At 37.6% G+C, this 27,363-nt stretch overlaps 1 protein-coding gene across 1 annotated transcript in view; it reads right to left on the bottom strand.

The window, feature by feature from the left end:
- The window catches only part of CRIM1 (cysteine rich transmembrane BMP regulator 1), a 248,835-nt gene that overhangs the window by 116,830 nt on the left and 104,642 nt on the right, over window positions 1-27,363 (bottom strand). The window contains exons 3-4 of the mRNA XM_036752195.1: window positions 5,685-5,927; window positions 4,436-4,556 (exon numbers count right to left, since the gene is read on the bottom strand). Coding sequence (XP_036608090.1) covers window positions 4,436-4,556; window positions 5,685-5,927 — 364 coding nt within the window. The remainder of the gene's footprint in view (window positions 1-4,435; window positions 4,557-5,684; window positions 5,928-27,363) is intronic.

The following is a 27,363-nucleotide window of genomic DNA, read 5'->3' as shown; positions in this document are numbered from 1 at the left end:
TAAAATAAACAAAAATACAATACAACACAGATAATGTTAATCTGTGATTTTCCTATGTCAATATGCAGGCCTCCCAAATCAGTTCCTATTTGACTTTGATACCACTGGTGTAGTAGATACAGCTCAGGACAAGGAAGAAGGAAGACCTAGGTTCAAATCTTGCCTAAGATACTTGTTGGGTATGTGACTCCAGGCAAGTCATTTATTAACTAATTCGTGCCACATTTTTCTCATCTATAAAATCAGGGGGTTGAACTCACTGATCTCTAGATTGAGCTCTAAAACTATGATCCTAAGTGGTCACTGCAAGTATTATTATCACCATCTTACAGATGAGGAAACTAAAGTTAACAGAGGTTAACGGACTTGTCTAGGATCATGTAGTATGTCCTGAGGCCAGAATTTAGATGGGTCTGGTCCTAAAAGGTCCTTTGCATTCCTTCTGCACTTTTTCATTTAATTGTTTAGTTCAAGGTTTTCTGATCCAAAGTTCAGCGCTCTTTCAGTGATATGGCACTGTCTTAATGAAGCAGTTTGGTTACTTTCTGCAGGGCTCTAAGTTTTTACACTACCGTAATCATGTATTTCTCACAGAGGCTTAAACAATGCCAAGTGAAAAGGATTCTAGATCTAACTGTATAGTTATATATATCTATATACACACACACACACATATATATATATACACACAAACACATATACATAATATATTCACATATCACACTCATAATATATTCACATATAGATCTTTCTGTGTTGCTATCTCACACTCAATATCGTTTTTTTTGTGGGGAAAGAAGGGGGAGTCCAGACCAGTATTTCATTGGTTATAGGGAACTCTGGGTATAGAAACTCCCTCAATCAATGCAGACTGGCAACTCCTCTATTAACTAATAAGTCTTAAGTGAGCTGCCTGGGGTACTGAGAAGTTAAGTGACTTTCCAAGGCAAAGCAAATGCATGTTGAAGGCAGCCATGGAATCGTTGCTTTATTTAATAATTTTTCTTTGTTAAAAGGGAGGGTCTAATTTCTAGTTGTATAGTTGGTGGTAAGGAGTTGGGAATATGTTCAGAAATGACTACAATGTTACAAAAGGCATTAACAAAACTTACTTAAAATATGTGTATATTTTATACAATTTATAATATATGTGTGAGTTGTCTAAATTAAAGAATCAGGGGTGTAGCCTATTAAGCTTTATCCTATTAATTTTCATTTCTCCATGCCACTTTGAATTCTTATCTTGATGCCAAACTATAAGCCTGTCTACTAATCATGCAAAATCTAGCAAAATACGCTGAACTAACCTGACTATTAATAGGGTCATGTAGTAGGGTGGTGGCAAGATGTAGTAGAAAGACCATGACACTGAGAGTGAGAAAATGGGGATCTGCACTCAGCATCCCTCACTGATTTACTTTATGATATTGGGCAAGTTATATTCCCTCTATGGCCTCAGTTTCTTAAACTATAAAATAAGAAGTTTGAAATGAATGATTTTTATGATAATTATTATGACAATAATAAAACATAGTTGTGAGCATTTATACAGTGCTTACTATGTGCTAGGCACTGAGCTAAGTGCTTTACAAATAGCACATTTGATTTTCACCACTGCCCTGGGAGGCAGGTGCTATTATTCCCATTTTACAGATAGGGAAACTGAAGCAAAAAGAGGTTTAGTGACTTGTCCAGGATCACATAGCTAGCAAGTGTCTGAGGCTGGATTTGAACTCAGGTGTGAATCCAGTGCCACAGTTCTATCTACTGTGTCACCTAGATGCCTATGTCTTCCACCTCTGAGAGTCTATGACAATTTATGAGAATGTCCATACTAATTTTCCCCTTCCTTTATTCAGTAAAGGTCTACTGAGTGCCTAAAAAATACAAAGAACTGCACTAGGCATAGAGGGGAAAATTGGAGAGACAACACTCACATGTGCAAATGGTACCACCTCCCGCAACTGCACAGAAGAGCTAATTTGTAATGCAAAGCAGTATATGAATAAGTGACCAAATGAGTAGTATGAATGAAAAGTACCTTAAGATTTAATCCAAAAGTAGCAGGTTAAATGTATGCTACAGTAGTGGAGGAAAATCTCTATGAAGGCATATAAAGGAAAGTGGGAAGTGATAATGGGCCTGAAAGACAAATGGAGGTCTGAATGTCAGAAGGTGAAAGTATGGCCAATTTTGAGGAGAGTTAAGACCGACTGATTAAAATGGTTCTGGCCGAGGAACAGTGGAAGATAATGCTTTGTTTGGGAGGCTGGGAGCACATCAATCAATCAACAAGTATTTACTAAGCCCTTCCCTACTGTGTGCCAGGTAGAGGGCTAGGTGCTGGGGAAATATGTTCAATGAATGAAGCAATCCCCATTCTCAAATGAATGAACTTAACACTGTTAATAGGGAAAACAATCAGCAAATGTAAACATATACAGCATAAATATAAAGCTAATAAATACAAATATGTGCCAAGTAGTTACCAGTGGGAGAAGAGAAATCAGGAAAGGCTCCATGCAGAAGGGCTTTTAGAGTCAAGGAGAGGAATTTAGACTGTCTATAGAAACAGATCACTATTTCAATCAAATTATTAATGAAAATATTGATCTGATATTAGAGAAAAATACCCCCAAATCAGCATACAACCACATAGCAATAATCTACATGTAGCTCAGAAATGATCTGCATATTTTCATTTCACTTTTCTAATGACAGAAAAATTAGGTAAAACCCAAAAAGATGCCTTCTTCAGTGCTTTAAAAATCTGTGTTCCTCCTACCTGTGTTATCTCCCCCATTAGGATGAGTTCTGTGAGAGCAGAGACTGTGTACCCCTAGTGTTTAGTATAGTGCCTTGCAATAGTATTTATTAAATACTTTTTTCTTCCTTCCCTCTTTCCTTCCTCCATTTTTATTCCTTTCATTCATTCATCATTCATTCACTTCCTTGACATGAGTACTTTATTTAATGACAAAGATCTCAGGCCCTCTATACCCTAAGTAGATAGTTCTCATGTGTTGATTTAAAAAAAAAATCTTCATACAGCTGTGTAGCTTCTGGTGATAAGTTGATCTGCCCTGACTTTTGCTGGGCCAGTCCTCAGACAACTGACATACAAGTTGTCACCAGCACTGAATGTGAAGGCTCTGAACTCTCTAGCTTGGGAGAACTTGTCAGAACTTGTGCTTAGCTGGCCCAGCATTATCTAATCGAAGGTAAGCATCTGACAGCATAAGATGTAACAGGAAGTAGCTCCTGCTTACATATTTAAATTTGCCAAACAAGGAAACGTAGGCCCTTGACTGTTCCAAAGACAGGAAACCGAGGATGCTAGGAGAGCTAACCCCTCTCTCTTCAATTAGTTGATAGTGGGATTGTAGCCAAATTCTTTGTTTTTCTCTGTTGGTTTCAGTTTCTCATTTTTGTCATTTTTAACTCCAAACATCCTCCAACATTATGCAAGACAGAATTTATTTAAGCACAATAAATAAATAAGTAAAAAGGAGTCCAGCATTTCTATCTTATGGAATCATGGAGCTTGGTTCACCTGACAAAATGGTCAACTAGACAGTATTTGAATTTGTCAGGATTCTCAGTACTTCACAAAGCGATGCATTCCATTGTTGTATAACCCTTTGTTAAAAAATTTCTTGGGATGAGCCTTAATATGCCTGCTGTTATTAAAATGTCATCCAGTTTCTCTCTTTCTGTCCAAGAATGGTTGTGTGCATTCATTTAAAAAGCTGTAATACAAGAACTCAGAACCTGCAATATCTCAGAAAGGAACCAAGAGCTAGGCAGAGTTGGCTACTTAAGTGATGGTGAAGGGGCAGCAAGAGCACTGGCTTGGAAGTCAGAGGACCTGGGTTCAGATCTTGCCTCTAAAGCTAACTTCCTGTGTGATCCTGGTTGTGCAAGCCAAGGAACTTCTACGGGCCTCAATTTCTTCAACTGGAAAATGATACACTGGATAGTCTCTGAGGTCCCTGCCAACTCTAGAGCTATGATCTCTTAAGGATCCCTTAGCAGCACTTCCACTGAGCTGATCATTATTTAGCACTAGACAATTCTAAGTGCATTATTTTAAAAGAGAGCAAAGGCATTCGTACACGTTATCATGCTACATACACACATAGCCACGGAATTATTTGCCTTCAATGTTCTCTGTCTCCTAAAGTACAGCTATTCCTGTATTAGGGCCCCATGAAGATTAATGAGTTAATAACTTTAAAGCACTCAGATCTGGCTCTGAAGGAAGATGGTATGTAAATACAAAATAATAGTAACGTCTCAGAAATTTCTCCATGGAAACATGACAATATTAGGCTTTCCACCGAAAAGAGAACACATGCTTAAAATTGCAGTCTCGATGGTGCTAACATTGAAGAAGACAAGGGTGAAAACTTGATAAAAGAAAAGACAAACGAACCTTGTTGGAAGAGTACAGCAGCCATCAGCTGTCAGTCTAACTTGAGTTTCATAACTATCCAGCGGGCAAACAACCTGTTGAATGGAAGGGCATTCCACTGTGCTGCAGTCCACACTGAAAACTGAAAGGGGGATAAACAGAGAGGCACCATTTACTGAGATTTTTATTCTTGTTATCAAGTCCTGAAATGGAGCACTGGACAGATCTCCAACCTTCTTTCACCAACCAGAATCGTGTCTAGCAACCCCATTCTTATACTGGCATTTGTCAACACTACAAAACCTCAATATATTTTCAGTCCTTGCAGAAAGAAGAAAGGATGGGGGACAAGGCTAAATCAAGAAAGAAGATGAAGACAGGGCAGGTCAGGAGAGAGGCTTAAAAACCAAGGATAAATATGTGGAAGGCGATGCAGAATCAGTGGTGGGTTTGGATGAAGTCTAATTCACAGGGTGGGCAAAAGACTGTTTCAACTGAGACATTAACCTGATAATTTTTAAAAAGTAGGTTAGGGGTTGGGAGATTTAGATAGAGGTGGTCATAACAGGCCAGAGGTGAACATAGCACAAACACAGAATTTTGCCACAAGAGCGAAAATTTTAGAGATGTTATGAAGGGAGAAGCAGTAGGGCATGGCAACTAATTTGATGTCTGGAAAGAAAGCGAATGAAGATTAAAAGATGATTTAGAGGGGTGCTGCAGATAAAAGGGAGAGAGGGCGATGCCTTCAACAGAGAGCAAATTTGGGACTACACAATTCATTATGTAAATCCTGGCATCTTGGTGCATGGGTTAATCTTAAAATGACTGTTAAATCTGTGATGATGAATCATGTTTAATGATTTAAGCATTTTGTTTTCTCAAATGAGAGTAGCTCTGCAAATACAGTCTTTGAACTCCTCAGGAAAGATGAGGAAATGGTGGATAACTACAGTACTAATAACACCACCACCAAACACATATGGAGTGACCTCATGCAAATGGACCCTATACTAAGCACTGCAGAAACAAGAAGATATAGTCCTCTTCAAGGAGCTGACATGCTGAAGTATTAGTCAACCCGAGTTTTCTAATTTGTAGGTCAAAAGTCAGTCTCGCACCCAAAATTTGAGATCTTCTGTGAGCTTACATGGGAATGGGAGAACTTTTCATTAACAAAGGAGTGGTAGCAGATTTTCTTCCCTCTGCAGATATGGATGGAGGGTGTATTACAAGGGAGAACTTTGCTGAGGCAAAGACAAGTGCATACCTGGTTTGCATTCATAGAGGTCACAACACTCTCCTGGCTTCCCTGATGCTTTTGACACTAATATGTTCAGGTATCCTGGCTGACAGACTTTCCTCAGACAGCCTGCAGGGTTGCACACGCAACGGCTTGGCAATGGGCAGCATTCACCAGGAGGAGCATAACCCTCGATGAGAATAGAATCTTCGGGGCAGCGTGGAGAAAACTGTACTTCACAGCGAGCCTTGGAGCAATCTGGCTTCTCTTCTGAATAGAAGAAAGAGAATTTAGCACATGCCCTGGGGCAAGTGTAATAGCAGCCTCTTCATAAGAAGCACAATTCTTCCATATATATTTAGAAATGGGGGATGGAGGGTGGGGAGAACATGGATAAAAGAAATCCACAGATAATCCAAAAGACTCAATTTAACAAGCTTGATTAGCTGTATCTTATTCACCAAATCTTGCACTAGAGTAGCCAAGGAGGTGCAAAATGGTGAGATCTGAGTCCCTTATCTTTTCATCTCCCTACTCCACCTCTAGTTGAAATGCTAGTTGTAGTAAAATGGTTTTTAAAAAAAGGCAAGCAATGGGAGAGAAGAGAAAGTAATGGCATTGAGAATCTAACAGTTTGACATTCAGTCTTTGATTAACTGAAAGTTGTCTCTGTATTTGCAGGAAGAGTTCAAAAGGTTGTTCTTTGAGAAAAATATACCAGCACCAAGCTAGGACTTACTCAAGAAATCATAAGTATTTCAGGGGCTTGAAGACTAGGGGGAGAAGGCATTAAGAATGAAAGGGAAGGATTCTAGCAGCCCTGTAATAAAGGGATGGAGATAAACTTTGCAATAACCTCCCCAAACCATTTCGAATTCCCACCTCCATTATCAAGTCAACAAAGAACTCTACTTTGATATGTAGCTATTGGAATATCAGATATAATCTATCTTCCCCTTTCTCCAAATCCTTCTGTTTGAACTATCCCTATAACTCCATTTTGTAGATAAAAAAACTAATGCACCCCCTAAAAACATGACTTATTTCCCAAAATAGACTGTACAATAAGCAGATCTTATTTAAGTTTGTATCTTCTGGAGCACCTATCACATTTTCTTCTAGCCACTTTGTAAGTTGTTGAATGTCAATCTGGAGAATTTTGGTTAACAAAGTTCAGGTTTCCAGAGTCTCAGAATCCACTGTTTAGCATGTCTGACATGTAATTTCTAGGAATTCAAGCCTTTTAGGAAATTAAATAGATTTAAGCTCCACCCACTCTGTGGGTAACATAATGAATGTTTGATGAGAACACTTATAAAAATGATGATGTGGTTGCAAGAAACATTTCAATGCTAAATCCATGAACCTCATAATAATGCAAAGTACAGAATGTTAGAAATGAAAGGAACTTTTCATTTAGTCTAATCTCTTTCATTTACAGATGAAGAAACTAAGGTCCAGAGAGGTTAAGTAAGTACCTTGTCTCGCATCACAGATCTAAGTTATTGTTTGAGCCAAGACTAAAATATATATGACATATGTACGTATATAAATATAAAATAACATAATATAGCAATAATAAAAACAACTTAAATTTACATTGCTCTTTAAAGTTTACAAAGCATTTTTTCCACACAATAACCCTGTAAGGTAGCACAAGTTTTATTATTACTCCTATTTTATAGAAAGGGCAACTGAGCCTCAAAGCTTTATTGAAACAGCAATTCAGAACTGAAGGTTATGGAGTACAACCCTTTCACTCTAAAGGAAACTGAGGCCAGAAGAGGTTAAGTGACTTCCCTAGGTCACAGAGTTCCTAATAAATGTCAAAGCTGGGATACAAACTCAATTCCTGTGACTCTAAGTCTAGCACTCTTTATACTGCATTTTAAGAAGTATCATGGTTAATAATACTACCTGGACTAATATTCAAACCCATGATTTAGAGCTGGCATCAAAACAATAAATGAGTCCAATCTCCTCTTTTCATAGATGAGGAAAGTGAAACCCAGAGAAGAGAAGTGATCTTTCCAAAACCAAAATAGGAAATAGCAGTCAACATTTGAATCAGATCTTCTGACTCCGTAGCCAGAGTTCTTCCCATTATATTCCCATTAAATGCTTCCATTACATTGCCAAAACACATCCTGTTTCATTCTTTAACTACTGCCTAGCCTTTTATTCACTTTTATTACTGCAACTTACATTTCAATGACCTCTTAACTCCTTAATTAATACAGTTAATTTTTAAAAATATTCATCTAGAACATGGGGCATTTCACATTTACTAATTCAAGGAGAAGAGAAAAGAGTAATTTTTGTGCAATTGGGATATTTTAGTAAGATAAGAGTAGAATACTTCATGCTGCTGGAGGCCACATGAAGATACAAGGAACCCAAGAGGTATGGGACAGGGTCCAGGAGGTCTTATTTAGCAAGAGTCCTAACCTTTGATCCCATCACCTTCCCTTGTTCATTACAAATATAACTGATCTTGTTTTCCTTTTGGAAATAAAATGCTACTTTCTAGCATCTCTGTCTGCCTTATCAGCAGACCTCTTGCTTCTTTTTGATCATGATTACTCCCAGTGGAACCTATATTCAGCAGGCAGAAGAAATCAGAATAAAGCCCATGGCCTCTTCCCTAGGGTCAGAGTTCCTGAGGTCAGAGATGGTTTAATCCAGAGGTTCCCAAACTTATTTGGCCCACCACCCTCTTTTAAAAAAAAAAAAAAGAATTACTCAGTGGCCCCCCCCAGAAATCTTTCTTTAAACCTTTAACTTTTCTTTAAGTTTGCATCATTTAAAAAAAATTAATGACACATCTTAAATTTAATAATTTATTATAAATCTATGGGATTTTTCCCTGCATTGAAATTTTGATGATGCAATACTACATCATGTAACTGTATAGTGTCACATTATAAACAAGTCATTACACGCACATATTCCTGCTGCTGCATGCTGGACTTCCTGACAATGCTTGCCTGCTAACACCTGCTTGTTAAGACCTGTTGGGGGACTTGACCACCGATCAGTTATAACTTGCATTTTGTATTTATTTGAAAAATGATATAACCACTTCAACTTTAACTCTGTTACCCAACAGATGAAACATGTACAAATGATTTTTCAAAAATTTTTTATCTTCTTTTCTTTCCTTATGCTTCCACTGCTCCCTTATTTTTATTCAACACTCCCCCAATGCACCCAACACTACTAATGCCCTCTCTATATTGTTCCAGTGCCTGCAGGGGTTGGTATCACCCACTTTGGGAACCTCTGGTTTAATCTCTTGTATTTCTAGTCCCTTACATTGTGTCAGGCACATTGTGGGCACTTAGTAAATGCTTGCTGACTGATCAGTTACTCCTCCTGAATCTTTTACCATCTTGCTTTTAGACCATGCCTACCTGACTAGACATTTCATGCCTGGACTCTCCTACCTGCCTCAGTGGACTTCACTGAACTTGACCTTTTATCAGTCTATCCCTGTGGAATCAGCCATGTATCTCTTATTTCTTAAGACTTCTGGGGACCTGTTAGGATATATCTGTGAATGCCAGGGCAACCAGTAATCTCCTTGCTGAGACTATACTAGTCTATTTTTCATACATCTCCCAAGAACTGACCTCAGAGCTGAGTGTAAAGTAAGTAAAGAACTCCATTTAGATCAGTCAATGTAATTTAAAATAAATCAAAAAGTTGTAGAGGAGAATGGTAATCTTGACTATAAGGAGTATCCATCATACCTGAATACAGAAAAATCTTTTAATACACAACTTTGCTTTTAAGATAATTGCACAGCTATAGGATTTATCATTAATAAAAATCTGATGATGTTAATTATATACAACTTTGATTATCTACTCATCTTTACTTATAATTAACTTATTCCATATAATAATTAATACATTCTAATTCTGCATACACATTTAACATTCATAATCATAGTTTTTATTTAAGAAAAGTATGAGATTCAGCTAATTACTCTGTTCCTTACAGAGATAACAAAACTGTTATCTCTGGACCTTGGTTTTGCAGATTCTGCCTCAAGAATTTTATTCACCTTTTCGAAATTGCCTCTTCCAGCTGGGTACAATGCTACCAGGTGGTCAGTTAAAGTGCCACAGTCACATGGTCTGAGTGTAAGGCACATGCTTTCCTCTAATTTTTAAGATGGTAACTCTGCTCAAGATCAGCACGAATCATGGAATTTCAAGGTGGAAAGCAAGAGAGCATTTCATCTTTTTCACAGCCTCTTCTCCCTTCTATTTCCCCTAGCTCACTTTTACATATGGGAAAACTGATGCAAAGAGAGGTTAAGTCACTTGCCCCAAGTCATGTTTAATTTTGTGATATCCCAGCATATCCCCCAATTATGTCCAGCTATGTCAGTTCTCCCTATTTCCAGGCCAGTGCTCTTTATACTATAAAATGTTGTCTTCCTAACAGATGTACAACTAAGAACTTCTGACATTTATGTTAAAAATAAAACTGTCAAATTTAAGCAAGTTTTAAGCAATCATTAAAGTCAAATCTAATACTTTGGAGCAAACATTTTCAAAGCAAATTCTGACCCTAAAATGCTTATCTTTCTTATTTTAACTGCTATCATTTTCCCCACTTTTAACCTTATACCTGACTTCCAAGAGAGATACTCAGCTCCTGAGAGGCAGCTGATGACACACTGGATAAAGTGCTGGGCCTGGCTCAGGAAGACCTGAGTTCAAATTCACCCTCAGGCACTTATTAGCTGTTACTCTGGGCAAGTCACAACCTCTGCTTGCCTCAGTTTCCTCAACTGGAAAAAGGGGGGGATTATAATAGCACCTATCTCACAGAGTTGTTATGAGGATCAAATGAGATAATATTTATAAAAGCATTTAGCACAGGGTAGGTGCTATATAAATGCTTACGCCCTTCCCTGCTACTCCCCTTGCCCCTTTTAATTCAATTACAGTACTTGACTTCATTATTACTAAGCTGGAGTTTCTAATCCATCCCCTCAACCCCAAGCTGTGGGTACTGAAGTTTGGGGAATCATCTCCACCATGATCCTCACTACACACAAATGCAAACTATTATTATTGTTGTTATTAAGTGGAAATGACAGGTAATTTATATAGTACTTTAAGGTTTGCGAAGTACTTTCCAAATATTATCTAATTTGATAATAACTCGGGGTAATTCACTTAGAACATTTTTACTCTTTCTCATTCCACATCATACACTAACAAAGAAAAATAAAAGAAGAGTCAACTCTGTCTTTCATGAATTACAGGCTTTTCTATTTTTGAAAATATTAACTTTTTTTTCTTTTTGAGAAGTTATTTTCAACCTTATTCTCTCTGATATCTGACCTAAATTTGTCAGTAAGAGAATACTCATGTATAAGAGGATATAAGATTCTTACATATAAGGGAACACTACCTATCTGTTTGAATATATTTCTCCTCTTAAAATATGGACATGCGTATTGATGCCTTGTTTGGAGGACATAGGAAGCTCCTAATTGGTTTTCAGAGCTCTCTTAAGTTAACTGGTTGACTGGAACTCAGGAGGATGGACTTTTGCTGGGAGAGCTGCCCCTCTGTGAAGTCTTTAAAAGAGAGTGACAGGCTGCTATTGGTCCCTTTTTTGCTTTTTTGCCTTTTCTCTTGTATCTTTTTTTCCTGAGTTTTGTAAATTGAGGTGGAGTGGGGGTAGTAGAAGAGATTTCCCTCTTTTGCCCTTCAGAAGCAGAAACAAACATTACAGACTGACATATGATTGTATGCAGCCTGACCAAATGATGCTTGAAAGTGATACTGATGGATCTCCTGCAGAAGCAGAGGCAGACATATGGCTGCCAATTCAAACCAAAGGGAACCTTATTGTCAATGTTCCTGAACCCCGAAGTCTTCTGTAAAGGAGAGGGTATTCTGTTCTCTTCGGCAATCTCCAAAATCTAACTTTGTAGATAGACAGAGAAGGGAGATACCCTGGACAGCACTCTTCTTGGGGGTTATCTTGTGGGTGAGTGTAAGTCTGAGGGTTTGGAGATACAACGTCATGTGTGGAGCTGTAATAACTTTGATTTCTTTGACATTAAAATTACAGAATCTAGGATTCTAGTCAGCAAAAGGAAATTATAAGACAGTGTAAACTCTGATGGGTTTTCTCAAGTGTGATCTAAAATTCAACTCTCCAATTTGAGAATTCTGATGTGAGACTTCTAGGGAGAGAAAGGGATTTCTTGAACAGTATTCTTTTTGAAGAATCAGCCACTTAGCTCCCATGACTAGAGAGACAGTGAAAGGAATCCATGACCAAGAGATACAAGGAAATTGGTTCCTTCAAGGCTCAAAACACCACCTTCTACAGGAAACCTTTCCCAATCCCCATTAATTCTCGTGCCTACCTTGTGTCGATTATTTTCAATTTATCATGTGTATAGCTTGTTTGTATATAGTTGTTCACATCTTGTCTCCCCAATTAAACTATGAGCCCCTTGAAAGCAGGATCTGTCTTTGCCCTTGCTTGTATCCTTGTATTCTGGTTGCTTAGCATAGTGCCTGGCCCATAATAGGCACTTAATAAATGTTTATTGATTGACTGCCACTTCTCTGATATTCACCATCCATACTATTACAGTGCTTTGAACAGTGCAGATATAAGGGTAAAAGATATTACTTGTTCAGCAGCCCTAGGATATGAATGACTTCTAGGCACAATTTATGTTTCTTTTTTTTCCATTTCATGTTTCTTTATCTGCCTATTAGCTCCTTTGACTCCTTTGCATTTTCTGTGGAGTGAAAGAAAGGCTCTTCTTTACCCTATATCCCACATTGTTGCCCTGAGTGCTCATATAGGAGCTAGGAACTTCTTTTACCCATAGCTATGAAACCTAGGAATAAGTTGTACCTATATTACACTTGGAAATTTTTCCAGAGTAAACTCCAGATAGGAGCATAATGAGCCAGAGCAAAAAAGAATCCAATCTAATCCATTTTATCCAATTTAGATTTAGGGGAGGGGTTCTATGCCACAGGTTATATCTTTGGGGGCTCATTCAAAATAGTTTGAGAGTTTTGGGCTTTTTTTAGCTTATCTAATTGCATTAATCTTGATGGTAATCCTCAAAGCTGATACACTGGAAATCTTCCTTCTCTGGCTAGAAGGTTAGATCCTGGGAAACTACCCAAGAGATCAAAATTCCCTTTCCTCTACAGGGTTCAGCAACATTGTCCATAAACTCCCCTCTTGGGGCACATAGGTCTGCTTTTTTTCCCCCAATGTTGTGTCTTTTCATACCCCTCCCCTCTCCCAATCCAATGAGCCAGCCCTGGAAACAAAAAAGAAAAAACTGGTTAAGCAAAATCAATTGAGCCTGCCAACACATACAACATTCCACACTGATAATCCCCACCTCTCCAATGAATGGAGGGAGGCATATTTCTTCATCTTCTCTGGGTCCAAATTTAGTCATTATAATTGCAAAGAGTTCAGTTTAATTTTATTTAAACAGAATCAGGTGGATAATACAGACAACAATTATAATAATGTAAATGAAAACAATGATGAAATTGTCATGTGAATCTATAGGAAATATATCAATGCCCTGGCTACTGCCATCTCTTAGACTGGCAAAATCCACTCTCAGGAACCCTCCTTTTGGGTCATGTACAAATACATATCCACTTCTAATGTTTTTCTGCTGCAAAATGTTGTCAATTGCTCCTGGGGGGTAGAGAAGAAAAATCCTTCCCGCATCTCGCCAGGAACTTTGGAGGAAAAACACAAGGGAAATGGCAAAAAGGTGAAGGCAAACAAGTGGAAAAAGCATTCAAAGGGGCCAAGAAAAGTCTGGCAGTCCCTTTTATGTCTTGGAGAGGGGCAGCTCTTCCAATACAACTCAATCCTCCTGAGTCCACGTAGCCAATTATCTTGGAGGTATCACCAGTTAATGAAAACCACATAGGAGTTGTCTGTAAAGTGCCAATACGTATATCCATATTTTATGGGGGAAGGAATATGTTCAAAATTGATTGATCATTTTCACCTTACATACACATAGGATGTCATAATATCCATACATATATATGTGTATATAATATAATTAGGAAACCTCTCAACTAGGTTGCTCTAATAACACCCTGCAATCAACAGCATGTAAAAAATAGCCTCACACAAACTTTAGAGTTATAAAATCACCTAAAACAAAATTGAACAGAAAATAAACTGGTTTTATTGTACAAATAATCCTCCTTAAAGGATTAATCCTTTAGGTACTAAAAACAGACATCTTATTTAAAACTAAGTTGCAAAGTTACCAGAACTATTTCATGCAACAGAGTTTCTGTCACTTCCATTCACAAAAAAACATGAAACTTTGTTAGCTATTCCTATCTGTACTCTTGCTTTCTACATAACGAATAGCAAAGAAATAGGAGGCACTACTGGGTGCTACATGTACATAAAACTTCTCCTCGCAAAAGAGAATCCCATGAAAACCCAACTATGTCAGGAAGACAGAATGTGTCTTCCTTCATTTTCCTTATGTACGACTTCACTCTTTGTACTCCCCTCAGCATCTGAGCTAAAGTATATTGTTATGGTTGACTTAAATGCACTTTCCCGATTTTGCTTATCAATCTCTTACAAGTAGTTAATATTTCCATTTTTCAATCCATCTATGATCTCATTGTTGTAGGGATTCCTTCCACCAGTGCAGATCACAACCCAGACATCGTTTTTCTTCTTGTAAGATTATTGTTGATGGCTTTCCATAAATCCTCCATGGAGAATTTGCCCAGCACACTGGAAGCCTCCCTCTGGTATTTTAAGATTTCATGGGTACTAATGCATCACTAGGGCTTCCATGACTGTTATTCATCTCCCTTCCTACATATCTGGCCCAACTTCTTTTCTAGTTATATATGACAGTGAAGCAGTTACCACAAAACTATAAATAACAGAAATTCTGTATACTTATGGAAAAGGCAAAGCTGGTATATGAGAGTAAATATCCTGCTATAGCATGGCAATTGTTGCTGCCCTAACAGGACAATAATAGTAGCTAATATTTATATGGCATGTTAAGGTTTGCAGAGCATCTTACATATATTTCTGATATGATTCTCACTAACTCTATGACCTCTTTGACTGATGAGGAAAATGAAGCTGAAAGTGTCTCAGGCAGGAACAGGACTAGAATCTTCCTTACTGCAAGGTAAGAGCTCTCTTCATTATGCCATCAAACACTTAGAGAGTTGACTTAACAACAGTGTAAAAGACATTATCCAGGATAACATATTCAGGGCATGTCATGTAGCAAGACCAAGAAATAATAATAGATGGCAATCCTGAGGGTTGAAGTGTTATGCACACTAAATACTGAAAGATCCATAAAGGACTCCCCCTTTTTATTGAGGAGATTCTGTGTAGGAATTAGGACTGGCTTATCTAATCTCTCTTAATTCTAATTCCTTTATTTTCTTGATTATTTCCAGCTTATCCTATATGAAATGTGTTTATACATAGTTGTTTTCATATTGTCTCCCCCATTAGACTGTGAGCTCCTTGGGAGCAGGGAGTGTAATTTACCTTCTCTTTGTATTTCTATCAGTTAGCACAGTGCCTAACAGTGCTTAATGTTATCTGACTGACTGAATGACACACAAGTAAGAAGGGTGATCTATAATATCTGAGGGAGCACTCAATTCAGTTCAACAAATATTTACGTGCCTGCTATGTATGAGATATTATGCTAGGCTCTAAAAATTAAAACAAACCAAAACAAAAAAGTCCTGGCCCTCATATTCTACTGGGGGAATATAATATGAACACAAGTAAGTATAGTAGATGGTAAATCAAGGAGATAGAGGGGATTCACAATGTGAGGAGGAGAAAACAAAGAAGGTTTCTTGAAGAAGATGGCATCTGAGGTGTCCACGTTAATTAGTAAGATCAAGGATTTACTGAAAGTGTAACTACTTAACTTACCTAATTGAAAGTGTAACTTCTATAGTGAAGTATAACTACTTGGAGGTAAGTGGGTTGTTGTTCAGTCAGCATCCTACGCTTTGTGACCCTGTGGATCATACTGTCAATATTGTCTCCTTGGCAAAGATACTGGAGTGGTTTGCCATTTCTTTCTCCAGAGGATTAAGGCAAATAGAGGTTAAGCTCAGGATCACATAGCTAGCAAGTGTCTGAGGCTGAATTTGAACTCAGATCTTCCTGACTCCAAGCTAAGTGTTCTAACCACTGACCCATCTATCTGATGCTCTATCCTATACCCCAAAACAACTCCGGAGTTCAGATTGGGACTAATCCCAAGGAATCCATTACAAGTTCAACCCAATCTCAAAGACATTAGCCTTGCTGGGACAAAATAAAATAATTTACTCTGGCATCTAAAGATCACAACCTAACCCCATCCTACCTTTCTATTCTTCATGTATAACATTCTCATCTCTGTGACTCTGCAATGTCTTTCTTCATGTTGGAATGCTGCACTCCCTTCTCACATCAACCTCATAGAATCCCTGGCTTCCTTTAAGACTCAAGGGTTACCTTTTTCATGAAGCCTTTCCTGGTCCTCCCCTCCCTAAACTACCTTGTCTAAATTCTGGGCATATTCTGGATATGCTTATGTGTGTACATGCTGTTTTCCCTATTACAATGTAGGCTTCTTGGAGGCCTGCTGTGTTGAACTTTTGTCTTTTTTTATAAATGGGTGTTTTTAAAATGTTTGATTGGTTGATTAAGGGGATGTTGACATTCACTGGGGCTTCCGAGCTGTTTTAAGGGAATTAACTGTAAGAAATTCTAATTTGGTTTAGACCCTAGAATATGAATGTTTGGGGAATGGTTATGCAGTGGAGGGAAGTGACCTATAAGGTGTGTATTTCCCCATCCTGGCAACATCTAGACTGCTAAATGTGGAGCCAATGAAGGATTCAGTTGAAGAGCTTTGGCAATGTTGGGTAACAAGTCTGTTAGGAAGGATGTAAACTGTAGCAGGTGTTTTAGTAACTCCTTGAAAGAGGTTTAACTCTTCCCTAAGCAATAATAATACTCTACAACTATGAGCACTTTTAATAACAAAGCACTTCCCTATGAGGGGTAGGTGTGCAAATATTACTTCCCCCACTTTACAGATTAAAAAACTAAGGCTCAAAGAGGTTAAATGACTTGGTAAGGGTCACTGTTAGGTATGAAGGGCTGGGAATCAAGTCTAGTTCTCTCTTGATTTCAAGACCAACATCCTCTCTCTACCACACCCTGGAGCCTCTAAAGGAATTTTGTCTTTAATTGCTTAAGGATTAGAAATATAAATAGGGTGGCAAGCATGCAGAAAATACTAATATGTACTCTAAAGGGGAAAAAAGTATTTTTTGAATATTACCATTCACTTCTAAAAGCATGGAAACACAAAAGTTCTCATACTTTCACAACCAACTCATTAGGTATTTTCACATGTGCAGCCTAAGTCGGTGGTAAGATTTTAGATAAAATATTATCTAAGAAATTAATTAGAAAAATAAGACTTGAGGCCCTTTGGGGGTGGGGCTCATCACCAGCTATCCTCCCTGTGTTATTTGGTCCTTTGCCTAGAGTCATTAACGAGCTAGAAAGGAAACTTTTCTGTATTAAACACCATTTTTTCATGGAAAACTTTTATTTTCAACACAGTATTCACATCGTCCTTGCTTTTTCAAGTCTAGAGACTCTGACTCCTTTAAAGTTATTCTGTGAATTCTTTTCATTCACATTCCATGATTTTATCGTAACCTTTTTTGGCAAGCTTCATAGTGAAGACTTGTTCCACACATTCATAACCCTGAGGGGGAAAAATTAAGCTTGTTGATACATTCCCAGAAATATTTCATATATTTTAAACCTTACAGAAAGACCAGCTGTACTTTCCCAGCACTTCTCTTTAATCTGTTTCTTTATATTGAGCAGCAGAGAAAAATAATGAGGAAGTACAAATAAAGTCTTTTTAAAAAAAACCTACTTTGGTTAAATTTAAGTATTTATATATATTATATATACATATTATATATATATATATTTGTATGTATGTATGTTTGGGGTTGGAGCTCTATTAATTCCTCCAACTAAACTAAATTACTTTGCTGTCTGGCTTCCTATTGAAAAAGCAGTTTTTCCAAAAGTGGGATAGAATCTGTTGGCACACAGAAAGTTGGTCACATTCCAGAGAAGCTATGAGATATGTGACCAAGTGCCCAGACCTGTACCTCTAGGTGCAGCATGGGGAAAAGCAGGATCACTTGGAGATTTGGGGCAGGCACTGGAGCCAAGCAGTCTTCTATTTTCAACCCAGTTTTCCTAATAGGTTAGGAGAACACCACTAAGAATCTTGCTTAAATTAGGCCTTGTGAAGATCTTGCCTGAAGTAGACAAGAGCACTGAGTGTGAGGAGAAAAAGACAACTAGCTTTCATGGAATCACACCATTCCTGAAGAGGGGAGTTACTAGATTCTAAATGTGATTCATTCTCATCTAAAGGAAATCTGAGACTTTTGAGTCATAAGTGGCTGTTAAAATTTTTTCTCCCAAGGCTCTTGTCACACTAGGCAAAACATTATTACATGTCTTCATTCAAGAAACAAGTGTCGACAATGCTAGGCACCAGATTTATAAGAACAAAGACAAAAACAAAAACGGTCCTTACCCTCAAGGCATTCACATTCTGTTAGGAAAGGGCACATTATGTGAACACACAAATACTGAACATACACAAAACACTATGGGGAGGTGGTTCAGACAATTGAGTGGACTGAACAATTTGTTACTGTGGAGACATAGGCCCCAAATCCTATAAAACAATTTGATAATGAAGTAAGGCCAAGAGACAGTTTGGATAACTCACATTTATGTAATATATATGGAGTATAAATACATGTCTACATATATATGTATCTGTCTATCTATAGAGGGAGTGAGGGAGGTGAAATAGGCAGGACATCTGAGAAATGGTCCGTAGTCTTGAGAAAACAAGTTCAAATCCAGCCTCAGACGCTGACTTGCTGTGTGATCTTGTGCAAATCACTTCACCTGTCTGCCTCAGTTTCCTCAACTGTAAAATGGAGATCACAACAGTACCTACCTCAGAGGGTTGTTATGAGAATCAAATGAAATATTTGTAAAGCACATAGCAGTGACTGCCACATAGTAGGCACTATGTAAATGTTTAAGCTCTTCTTCCCCTCCCTCGTCTACCTTCCAAGGTTTGTTGTGAAGATGAAATAAAATATTTATAATAAAGCATTTATGTCAGTGCCATTTTTATATTATTATTACATAGTACTTTAAAGTTTACAAAACATTCTCCTCATAACCACCTAATGAGGTGAGATAAGTGGTACAGGTATGTTACTATGCCCATCTTACAGATGAGAAAACTGTGGCTCAGACAGATTCAGTTACTTTCCCCTGGTCACAAAGCTAAAAGACATCTAGTACAGGGCCTATGTGTAGGTACTAAATAAATGCTTGTTGATAGAAGTGTCAAAGGCAGGATTAAAACCCCAGTCTCTCGACTCAAGAGTCCAGATCTCACTCCACTAAACCATACTGACTCTCGACAAGTTGGGAACTCATTTAAGAAAGAAAAAAATTCTCCTTGCTATACTGAGATTACCTTACTGAAATAAGGGCAGACAGTGGAGAAAGTCTATGGAAGAATAAGCAAAAAAGAGTTATGATTAATGAAAGAAAAACCAAATGGCCTATATATGTATAGCTTAGCTCAGCAACATCTAAGAGAAATATTCGAATAGAATTAAAATGTCCTAGAAGCAAAAATACTAGAAATGAAAAATACCTTAGAGTTGTAAATATTGAAAGGATGCATGCATTGAAAAAAGAAATGGAGGCAGCTAGGTGGTACAACAGATAGAGCACTTGGCCTGGAATCAGGAAAACCAGACTTCAAATCTTTAAATGTTTGATAGAAGTCACATGTAAATCCATCTTACCCTGGACGTTTTTCCTACAGAGTTCATTGGTGGCTTGTTAAATTTCTTTTTCTGAGATGGGGTTATTTAAGTATTTTGCTTCCTCTCCTGTTAATCTGGGCAATTTATATTTTTGTAAATATTCTTCAATTTCCCTAAGATTATCAAATTTATGGGCAAACAACTGGGCAATGTAATTCCTAATTATTTCCTCTTCATTGGAGGTGAATTCACCCTTTTCATTTTTGATACTGGTAATTTGGTTTTCTTTTTTTTCCCTAAGATCTTTGCCTCTTACCCCAAAAGATTTTGGGTGCCATTTTTTTCAGGGGGGGAATGATGGGGTGATAGGACCCGGACCCCTAAAAGGAAAAGATCATATTTTTGAAAGCAACCCAGTCCCTGAATTTTCTCATACATTTCAGCAGCCCAGATCACTGGCCTCCTCCCAAGGCAACTGGCCCACCCCAGCCTACCTAGGTCATCTAATTAGTTAACTTGGCATCCTTTCAAGGTGCTCTAGGCCCACCCCAGACTACTTGCATATATGGACCACTCCTTAATCCCATCTAGATCACCTAATTAGCTTACTGGATAGTCCTTTCTAGGTTGCACCAGTTTCCCTTTTCCCCCCAGTCTATTCACCACTCCTTAATCCCATTCAGATTCTTTCACTGTCCTTTTTTTAAAAATAAACATCAGCCTCACCCCCACGGCAGGTTCACTAGGAACCTGTCTGCTTCTATTGGCATTACAATAAACTATCCCTTGACTGGAAAAAATAAAAAATAAATCACTGAGAACCTTTGAATGAGTGGTTTCAGCACTGTCAAAGTCAAAAGCCTGAAGCAAGATGGAGAAGGTACTGAGATGTTAGTGGACAGCAAGAAATGGAGGCAGAAAATATAATTAACTTTTTCTACATAGGGACAGTTTAATGAGAGATAAGATGGAGAACAGTAACTTGAGGGCATGGCAGGGTCAAGTGAAGATTTCTTGAATGAATGAACAAAAAAGGAATATGATTAGCATAAAAAGAGAAACCACTACATTTTTATTTGTCCAATAATTTTGATATTATGGCAGTGAGGTATATTTTTGGAATGGTTTTCTTTTTAATTAAAGACTACATTTTCAGGGGGGTAATTTTTTTAATTAATTTTAAAATATGCCATGTTTTGTTTTGACACAACAGATACTTCCCAAACAAACCCCTAAATAAAATACATCTCCCTAAAAGTTAGTTTGCTGATTATCAAAAAGGAAGGATGTCTTTTATCAATAAGATCAAATAAGATAATATTTATAAAGTGCTTATTAGCACAGTGCCTGGCACCTAGTAGGTACCTAACATATGTTTATTCCTTCTCTCCTTTAATCTCTGAGACTAAGTGCATTTGACTGGCTTTGTTGTCTTTGTTAGCAGGAACAGAGTATAGTGAACAGAGAAATGGCCTTGAAACCAGGAAGACCTTGGTTTAAGTCTTACATTGCACATTTAACATCTGCCTGGGACGCTGTACACTACTTAACTTCTCCATGCTATAGGCAATGCTTTAATACTATAGGTAGCAGAGGAAACACTGAGTTAGATTGGTTGAGGAAGTTTCCTCCCTTAGTAGTTCCTTCTATCAATATTATCACAGGTCCCATCCCAAACCCCTATCTGTAATCATTATGGACATTTTTCTTCACCCTCTGCTTTATTAGCTATGTACCACTTTACACAAGTCTTTCCATGTTTCCTTGAATTCTTCATATTCATTGCTCATGGCACATTACATACTGTAATTTATTTAATCACTCCTTAATTGTTGGGCAATTATTTTGGTTCCAAATCTGTTATTACAAATAATACTATCTTGACTTTTGGACATGTGGATCTTTTCTCACTCTAAATAACCTTCCTGACACAGAAAGCCAGTAATGGAAATTCTAGGTTGAGGGGTATAAACGATATATTAACTTGAATCAGTTGACAAGTGTTGTCAATTCTATCTGTGCAACATCTCTCCCATCTGTCTCCTTCCTTCTACCTAGTTGGCCAACACTAATTCAGGTACTCATCACCTCTTGCCTTAACAATTGCATTAACCTAATTATCTCTCTGCCTCCAACCTCTCCTCTTACCAATTCATTGTTCACACAGCTTGCAAAGTGATGTTACTAAAGTCCAGGTCTGATCATGTCATTCCCTTGGTCAAGAAGGTCTAATGGCTCCCAATTGCCTCTAGGATAAAATACAACCTTCCGGGTTTGGCATTTAAAACCCATCAAAATCTGGCTTTAGTCTATGCCTTTCCAGGCTTACTTTATAATACTCTTCATGCACTCTGTATTTCAGCTAAACTTGCTTAAATGACATTTAACTGAGATTGTCTATTTGTCTCTTATGATCACCTTTATCCAGTTTTTAGTTACAAATACAAATGGAAAAATGGATAAGAACAGGATCTGGAGTCCAGGAGACCCAAGCTTGAATCCTCAAATACTTTCATGTTATGTGACTCTGGGCCTCTCTTACCCTCAATTCCCTCATCTATACAGTGGGGATAATAATACCACCTACCTCATAAGATTGCTGTGATATTCAAATGACAGTTATATAAAATGCTTTGTAAATCTAGAAATGTGAGCTATGAGGATGGTAATGATTGTTACTCCATTATCCCCATTTCCATTCATGCTTAATTAGTGAATGGTGTCTTTTTATATTTATATCATTTATCTTTTTGACATTTATAAGATTATGAGGTATAATATATTCATTTACAAAGGTTTCATTTTTTGCCAGATTACTTTCTAGTTTTCCCATGCTTCTTGTTGAATAACAAGTCTCTGCTTTGTTTTTTAAAACAAGAACAGTAAAAGGAAAGTACAGTCTTACTATCAGTAATGTGCAAATAGCTGCCAAAATCATGTTCCTTGGGGACGGATTGACCATGTTAATTACTCTCCTGTTCAAAAATGTTCGTTACCCTATTGACTGTAGGATTAAATACAAACTCCTCAGCTTAGTATTCACAGCCTTCTCAATCTGGCTCCAACATACTACCTCTTCAGACTTAACTTACTATTATTTACCTCTCTAATATTCACTACAATCTAGCCAAATCATACTACCATGTAGTCCCATTGCATTACATCTTGTCCCTTTGCCTTCACACTGGCTGCACCTTATTCATTCTTCAGTCCCTACCTCTTATACACCTTACCTTCATTCAAAGCTCAGCTCAGTTTCCTGCACAAAGTCTTTCCTTATCTTCCTTATCTGTTACGTTTTTTTTCCTTCCTCATCAAATTACTTTGTATTTACTTGCTTGCCTATATATACCATCTCCCCCACAGAATGCAGATCTCTGAGGACAGGCACTATCAAGTTGCTACAGCTATATTCTGAATGACTAGAACATTATAAATCTAAGGTAAGTCATATAGGAAAAAAATCGTAAACCTAATTTTTGTTCCAAAATTAGGGGTGTCCCTCCTTGGAGAATATACAGCGGCTCCTTGCTCCCCCCTCCTTTTGTTTGCCTTTCTGCTATTTTACTAATTGTGGCTGAGCAATCATAAGTCAGTCTAAAAGTATTTGTTATGAAACTGCTATGTACCAAGCATGATGTTAAGTGCTCAGGACACAAAGAAAGATAAAAGATAATCCTTTCTCTTAAGGAGCTTGAAGTCTAATGTGGAATACAGCATGTAAATAATTACATACAAACATGATACATACAAAATAAATTGGAGATAATCAACAAAGGGAAGGCACTAGCACTAAGAGGCATGGGGAAAAAAGGCTTCTTTATAGGATGTAAGATTTCAGTGGACACTTGAAGAAAGTCAAGAAAGTTAGGAAGTGGAGATTAGAAAGGAGAGAATTCCAGGAATGGGGAACAACTAAGAAAAATTCCTGGAGCTGGGAAATAAGAGTGCCTTGTTTGAGGAACAGCAAGGTCAATATCATTGGATTTACAGAGTACATTAGGGTACATTAGAGTATATTTTACACCTCCTGGCGCAAAACAAGAACACTGAGAAGGTAGGAAGGAGCCAGGTTATGGAGGGCTTCAAAAGCCAAAAAGAGGATTTTATATTTGATACCAGAGGCAACATGGAGCCACTGGAGTTGACTAAAAAGAGGGTGATTATGGTCAGCCTTGTGGTTTAGAAAGGTCAATTCAACAACTGAGTGGAGGGAAAAATGAAGCAGGGAAACCAACCACTAGGCTATTCCATCAGTCCAGGTGTGGAGTAATGAGGGCCTACATCAATATGGTAGCAATGTCAGAAGAAGAAAAGGGATGTATACAAGAGATATTGTGAATGTAGAAACAATAGAACTTGGCAACTCATTGGATATTGGTAATAAGAGAAAGGAGTTGAAGATAACATCTAGGTTGCAAATGTGGGTGATTGTAAGAAAAGCTGTACCCACCCTCCCCCTCACCACACATACACAGTCAGAAGGAAGTTAGAAAAAAGTAAGGATTTGGGGGAAAGAAGATGGATTCAATTTTGGACATGCTGGAAGATGTCTACAAGACATCCAGTAAAAACGTCCAACAGGCAGTTACAGTTCTGAGTCTGGAGGTCAGGAGAGTGTTCAGGCTTGACAAATACATGAGAATCAACTGCATAGAAATGATAGTTGAAAGCATGGCAGCTGATGAGATCCCCAAGTGAAAAAGCATAGGAGAAGAGAAGTGGACCCAAGACAGAACCCTGGGGGGCATTCAAGGTTAATGAGTGTGATCTGGATGAAGATTCAGCAAAAGAGATTAAGAAGGAATGGTCAGACAGTTAAGAAAAGGACCAAGAGAAAGTAGTGTCATGAAAACCTAGTTTAGAGTATCAAGGAGAAGAGGCTAATAAACAGTGTCAAAGGCTGCAAAGAGGTCAAAAGGGACAACGGTTGAGGAAAGACTACTATTTTTGGAAATTAAGAGATCTTCAGTGACTTTGGAGAGAACAGTTTTGATTGAATGTTAAGAATGGAAGCCAGACTGCAGAGTTAAAAAAGGAATGAGAGAAAAAAAATGTGGAGGCATTGATCATATACAACCTTCTTTGGGAATTTAGCTAGAAAAAGAAGACAAGATATAGGCTAATAGCAGGGATTGGTGGATCAACTGAGGATTTTTTGAGCATGGGGGAGACTGGTTATGGTTGTGGGTGATAGGAAACTGCGTGGTAGTCTACTGGGAGAGATTGAAGATGACTGAGTACAGATGACAGAGGGGGACAATATGCTGGATATGATGGGATCAAATCAGATCACTCATGCATGGAGAGGGGTTAACTTTGGCAAGAAGGGCCACCTCTTCATGTGAAAAAGAGGTAAAAGAGGAGAAAGTAGGAAAAGGCACTGCTTTCTCCTTTGAATTCCCATTGTTTATTAATTTGGTATTTAGTATATGCTACTTTGTATGGTTAGTTTTTTGTTTTCATATGTATCCTAACCCCTTGACAAACTTATAAATATACTGAGTAAAGACCACTATCCTCTTTGTTCCACTGGCACCTGGCATAAACATCCTGCAGAAAGTAGGTACTCAATAAATGATTACTGATGAAAATGAATAGACATCTATTTATTAAGTTTGAATTCCTATTTAGCAAATCAACAGAACTTTATGCCCATGTTGTGTTTCTTTGTCAATATCCTTCATTTTCCTCATTAAGTCTTTAAAGGAGGCTACGGTTTAAAAAAAAAAAACAGCTTGCAGTTTGTCTGGAAGAAGAAAGGAAGGAAGCAGCTAGAAAAACTCTTCTGCATCAACCAAGGGGCTTCTCAAGCCATATTTCCCTTCCAAATAGTGAGGTAAAACTACCCTTAAGTTACCAATTGACTTAGAGTAAGATAGCATTCCCAAATAACTGCCTCCACAGATTTAAATTAATGTAGTTAACGTACCTGCCTGGGGTGACAAAGTATTTTTCCTTATGGTATAAAATGACCTCTCCCAGGAGAACCACCACCTCAAAAAATACTTCATTCATATTAAATCATCACAGCGTATCCATGCTTCGTGAATTTTTCACTTAGGGCAACATTAGTCTTCTAATTTCTTCCTTTAGCACAACCACAAACAACTTCATTTAACCTGAGTTGGAAAAGCACCTGAACAAGCTTAGTAGTTTTGTTTATCTTACATGTACTTTGCTTATATACTTCATAAACTCTCATTGACTGAAGACTACTAAGAAGAAACTATAAATATCCAAGCTAAGGTAAAGTCATGACTTAGTTTCTGTTTTGAACTGCAAGACCAGCAGCAAAAACAAAAATACTACAGTGTGTATTTTTCCCAGAAATTTTAATTATAGTAGTCCAAACATTTTTTTGTGCTTCAGCTACCAAAATAGAAATGGCATTTACAAAAATAATTTATTAAGGGGAACAATTAGAGTCTTTGTAGACCTTACAAGGAAATTTCACACACACACACACACACACACACACACACACACACACACACACACTCTCTGAACCTATGTCAAGAAGAATGGGATATAAATTGACATTAACTAGTTATGTGATCTTAGGCAAATCACTTAAAAAAATCTCTCTGGGCCTCAGTTTCCCTACTTGTTAAATGAAGCAGGATGGACTAGATGATTTCTAATGTCCCTTCTAGATCTCACAGCCTGTAATTAATTTTACCTATGAATAGACCTCAGTAGTAAAAAAAAAAAAAATTGCATGGCTGATCACAAGACAGCCAAAGTTTTTCACAACATATTATTACAACAAGCATGTGTTTGGAGCAGTATTTTACATTTCAAAAGTACTTCTTATTTACGAGTCATATGCAAATTTTTTGCATCACAGATTTAGTCACAGGCCTTGGATAACTACCTAAATTAATTGTGCATGCACCGCCTATTTCTAAGCGCAAAGAGATCTCTTATTCTCAAAAGACACAGAGTATAACACTCAGTCTTCTACACGCTTTCTAATCCCCAATTTATTATTCTTCCTTTGCCCTTTGCTATATTCTTTCCATCAGCTTATACCCCACCATCCTGATAACTTACCTGGTGCTTCCTCCCTCAACCACAATTTTTCTGGTGACATGACATATATCTCCATCTATTTACCACTGACACCCAGTTCCCTTTAAACTCCTAGACTTCATTTGACGATGCTGGAAAAATGTTGTGTTTTTTTGTTGTTTTTTTTTTAAAGACTGGAGAAGCAAAAACATAGAGGGGGTAAGACAGCTATTTTGCTTGAAGGGTGGTCATTTGGAAGAGGAATTTGAGTTTTTCTATTTGGTTTAAGAGAACGGAGATGGGAACAAGGGTAAAAATTGCAGCAAAACAGATTTCAGTTTGTTTAAGGGAAAAAAAAATTAGCATTCAGAGTAGAATGAGCAGTCACAGGAAGTGGTGAGTTTCCCTTAACTCAGGGTGCTTAACCAAGGATCTAGAAACTTTAAAAATTATTTTGATCATTGCTTTTTAATGTAATTGGATTTCTTTGGAATCCTGCATGTTTTATTTTATACATTGAAAATAATTTTGAGAAGGGATCCATAGGATATTAGAGATCTTGCCTAATATTTCGTTTTACAGATGAGAGAGTTGAGACTCAGAGATGTTTAATGGCTTATCCATGGTTAATAGCCAGCTGGTGGTAGAGATGGGATTAGATACCAGGTCTCCCAATTTTCAATGTGATGCCTTTCTTCTATGCTACACTGCTGGTTCACAGGATTACTGGTTCATAG

This window comes from Trichosurus vulpecula, chromosome 3 (genome assembly GCF_011100635.1).
Source record: "Trichosurus vulpecula isolate mTriVul1 chromosome 3, mTriVul1.pri, whole genome shotgun sequence".
Taxonomy (NCBI): Eukaryota; Metazoa; Chordata; class Mammalia; order Diprotodontia; family Phalangeridae; genus Trichosurus; species Trichosurus vulpecula.
The sequence above is the reverse complement of the archived record's forward strand: the minus strand, read 5'-3'. Positions and strand labels throughout refer to the sequence as shown.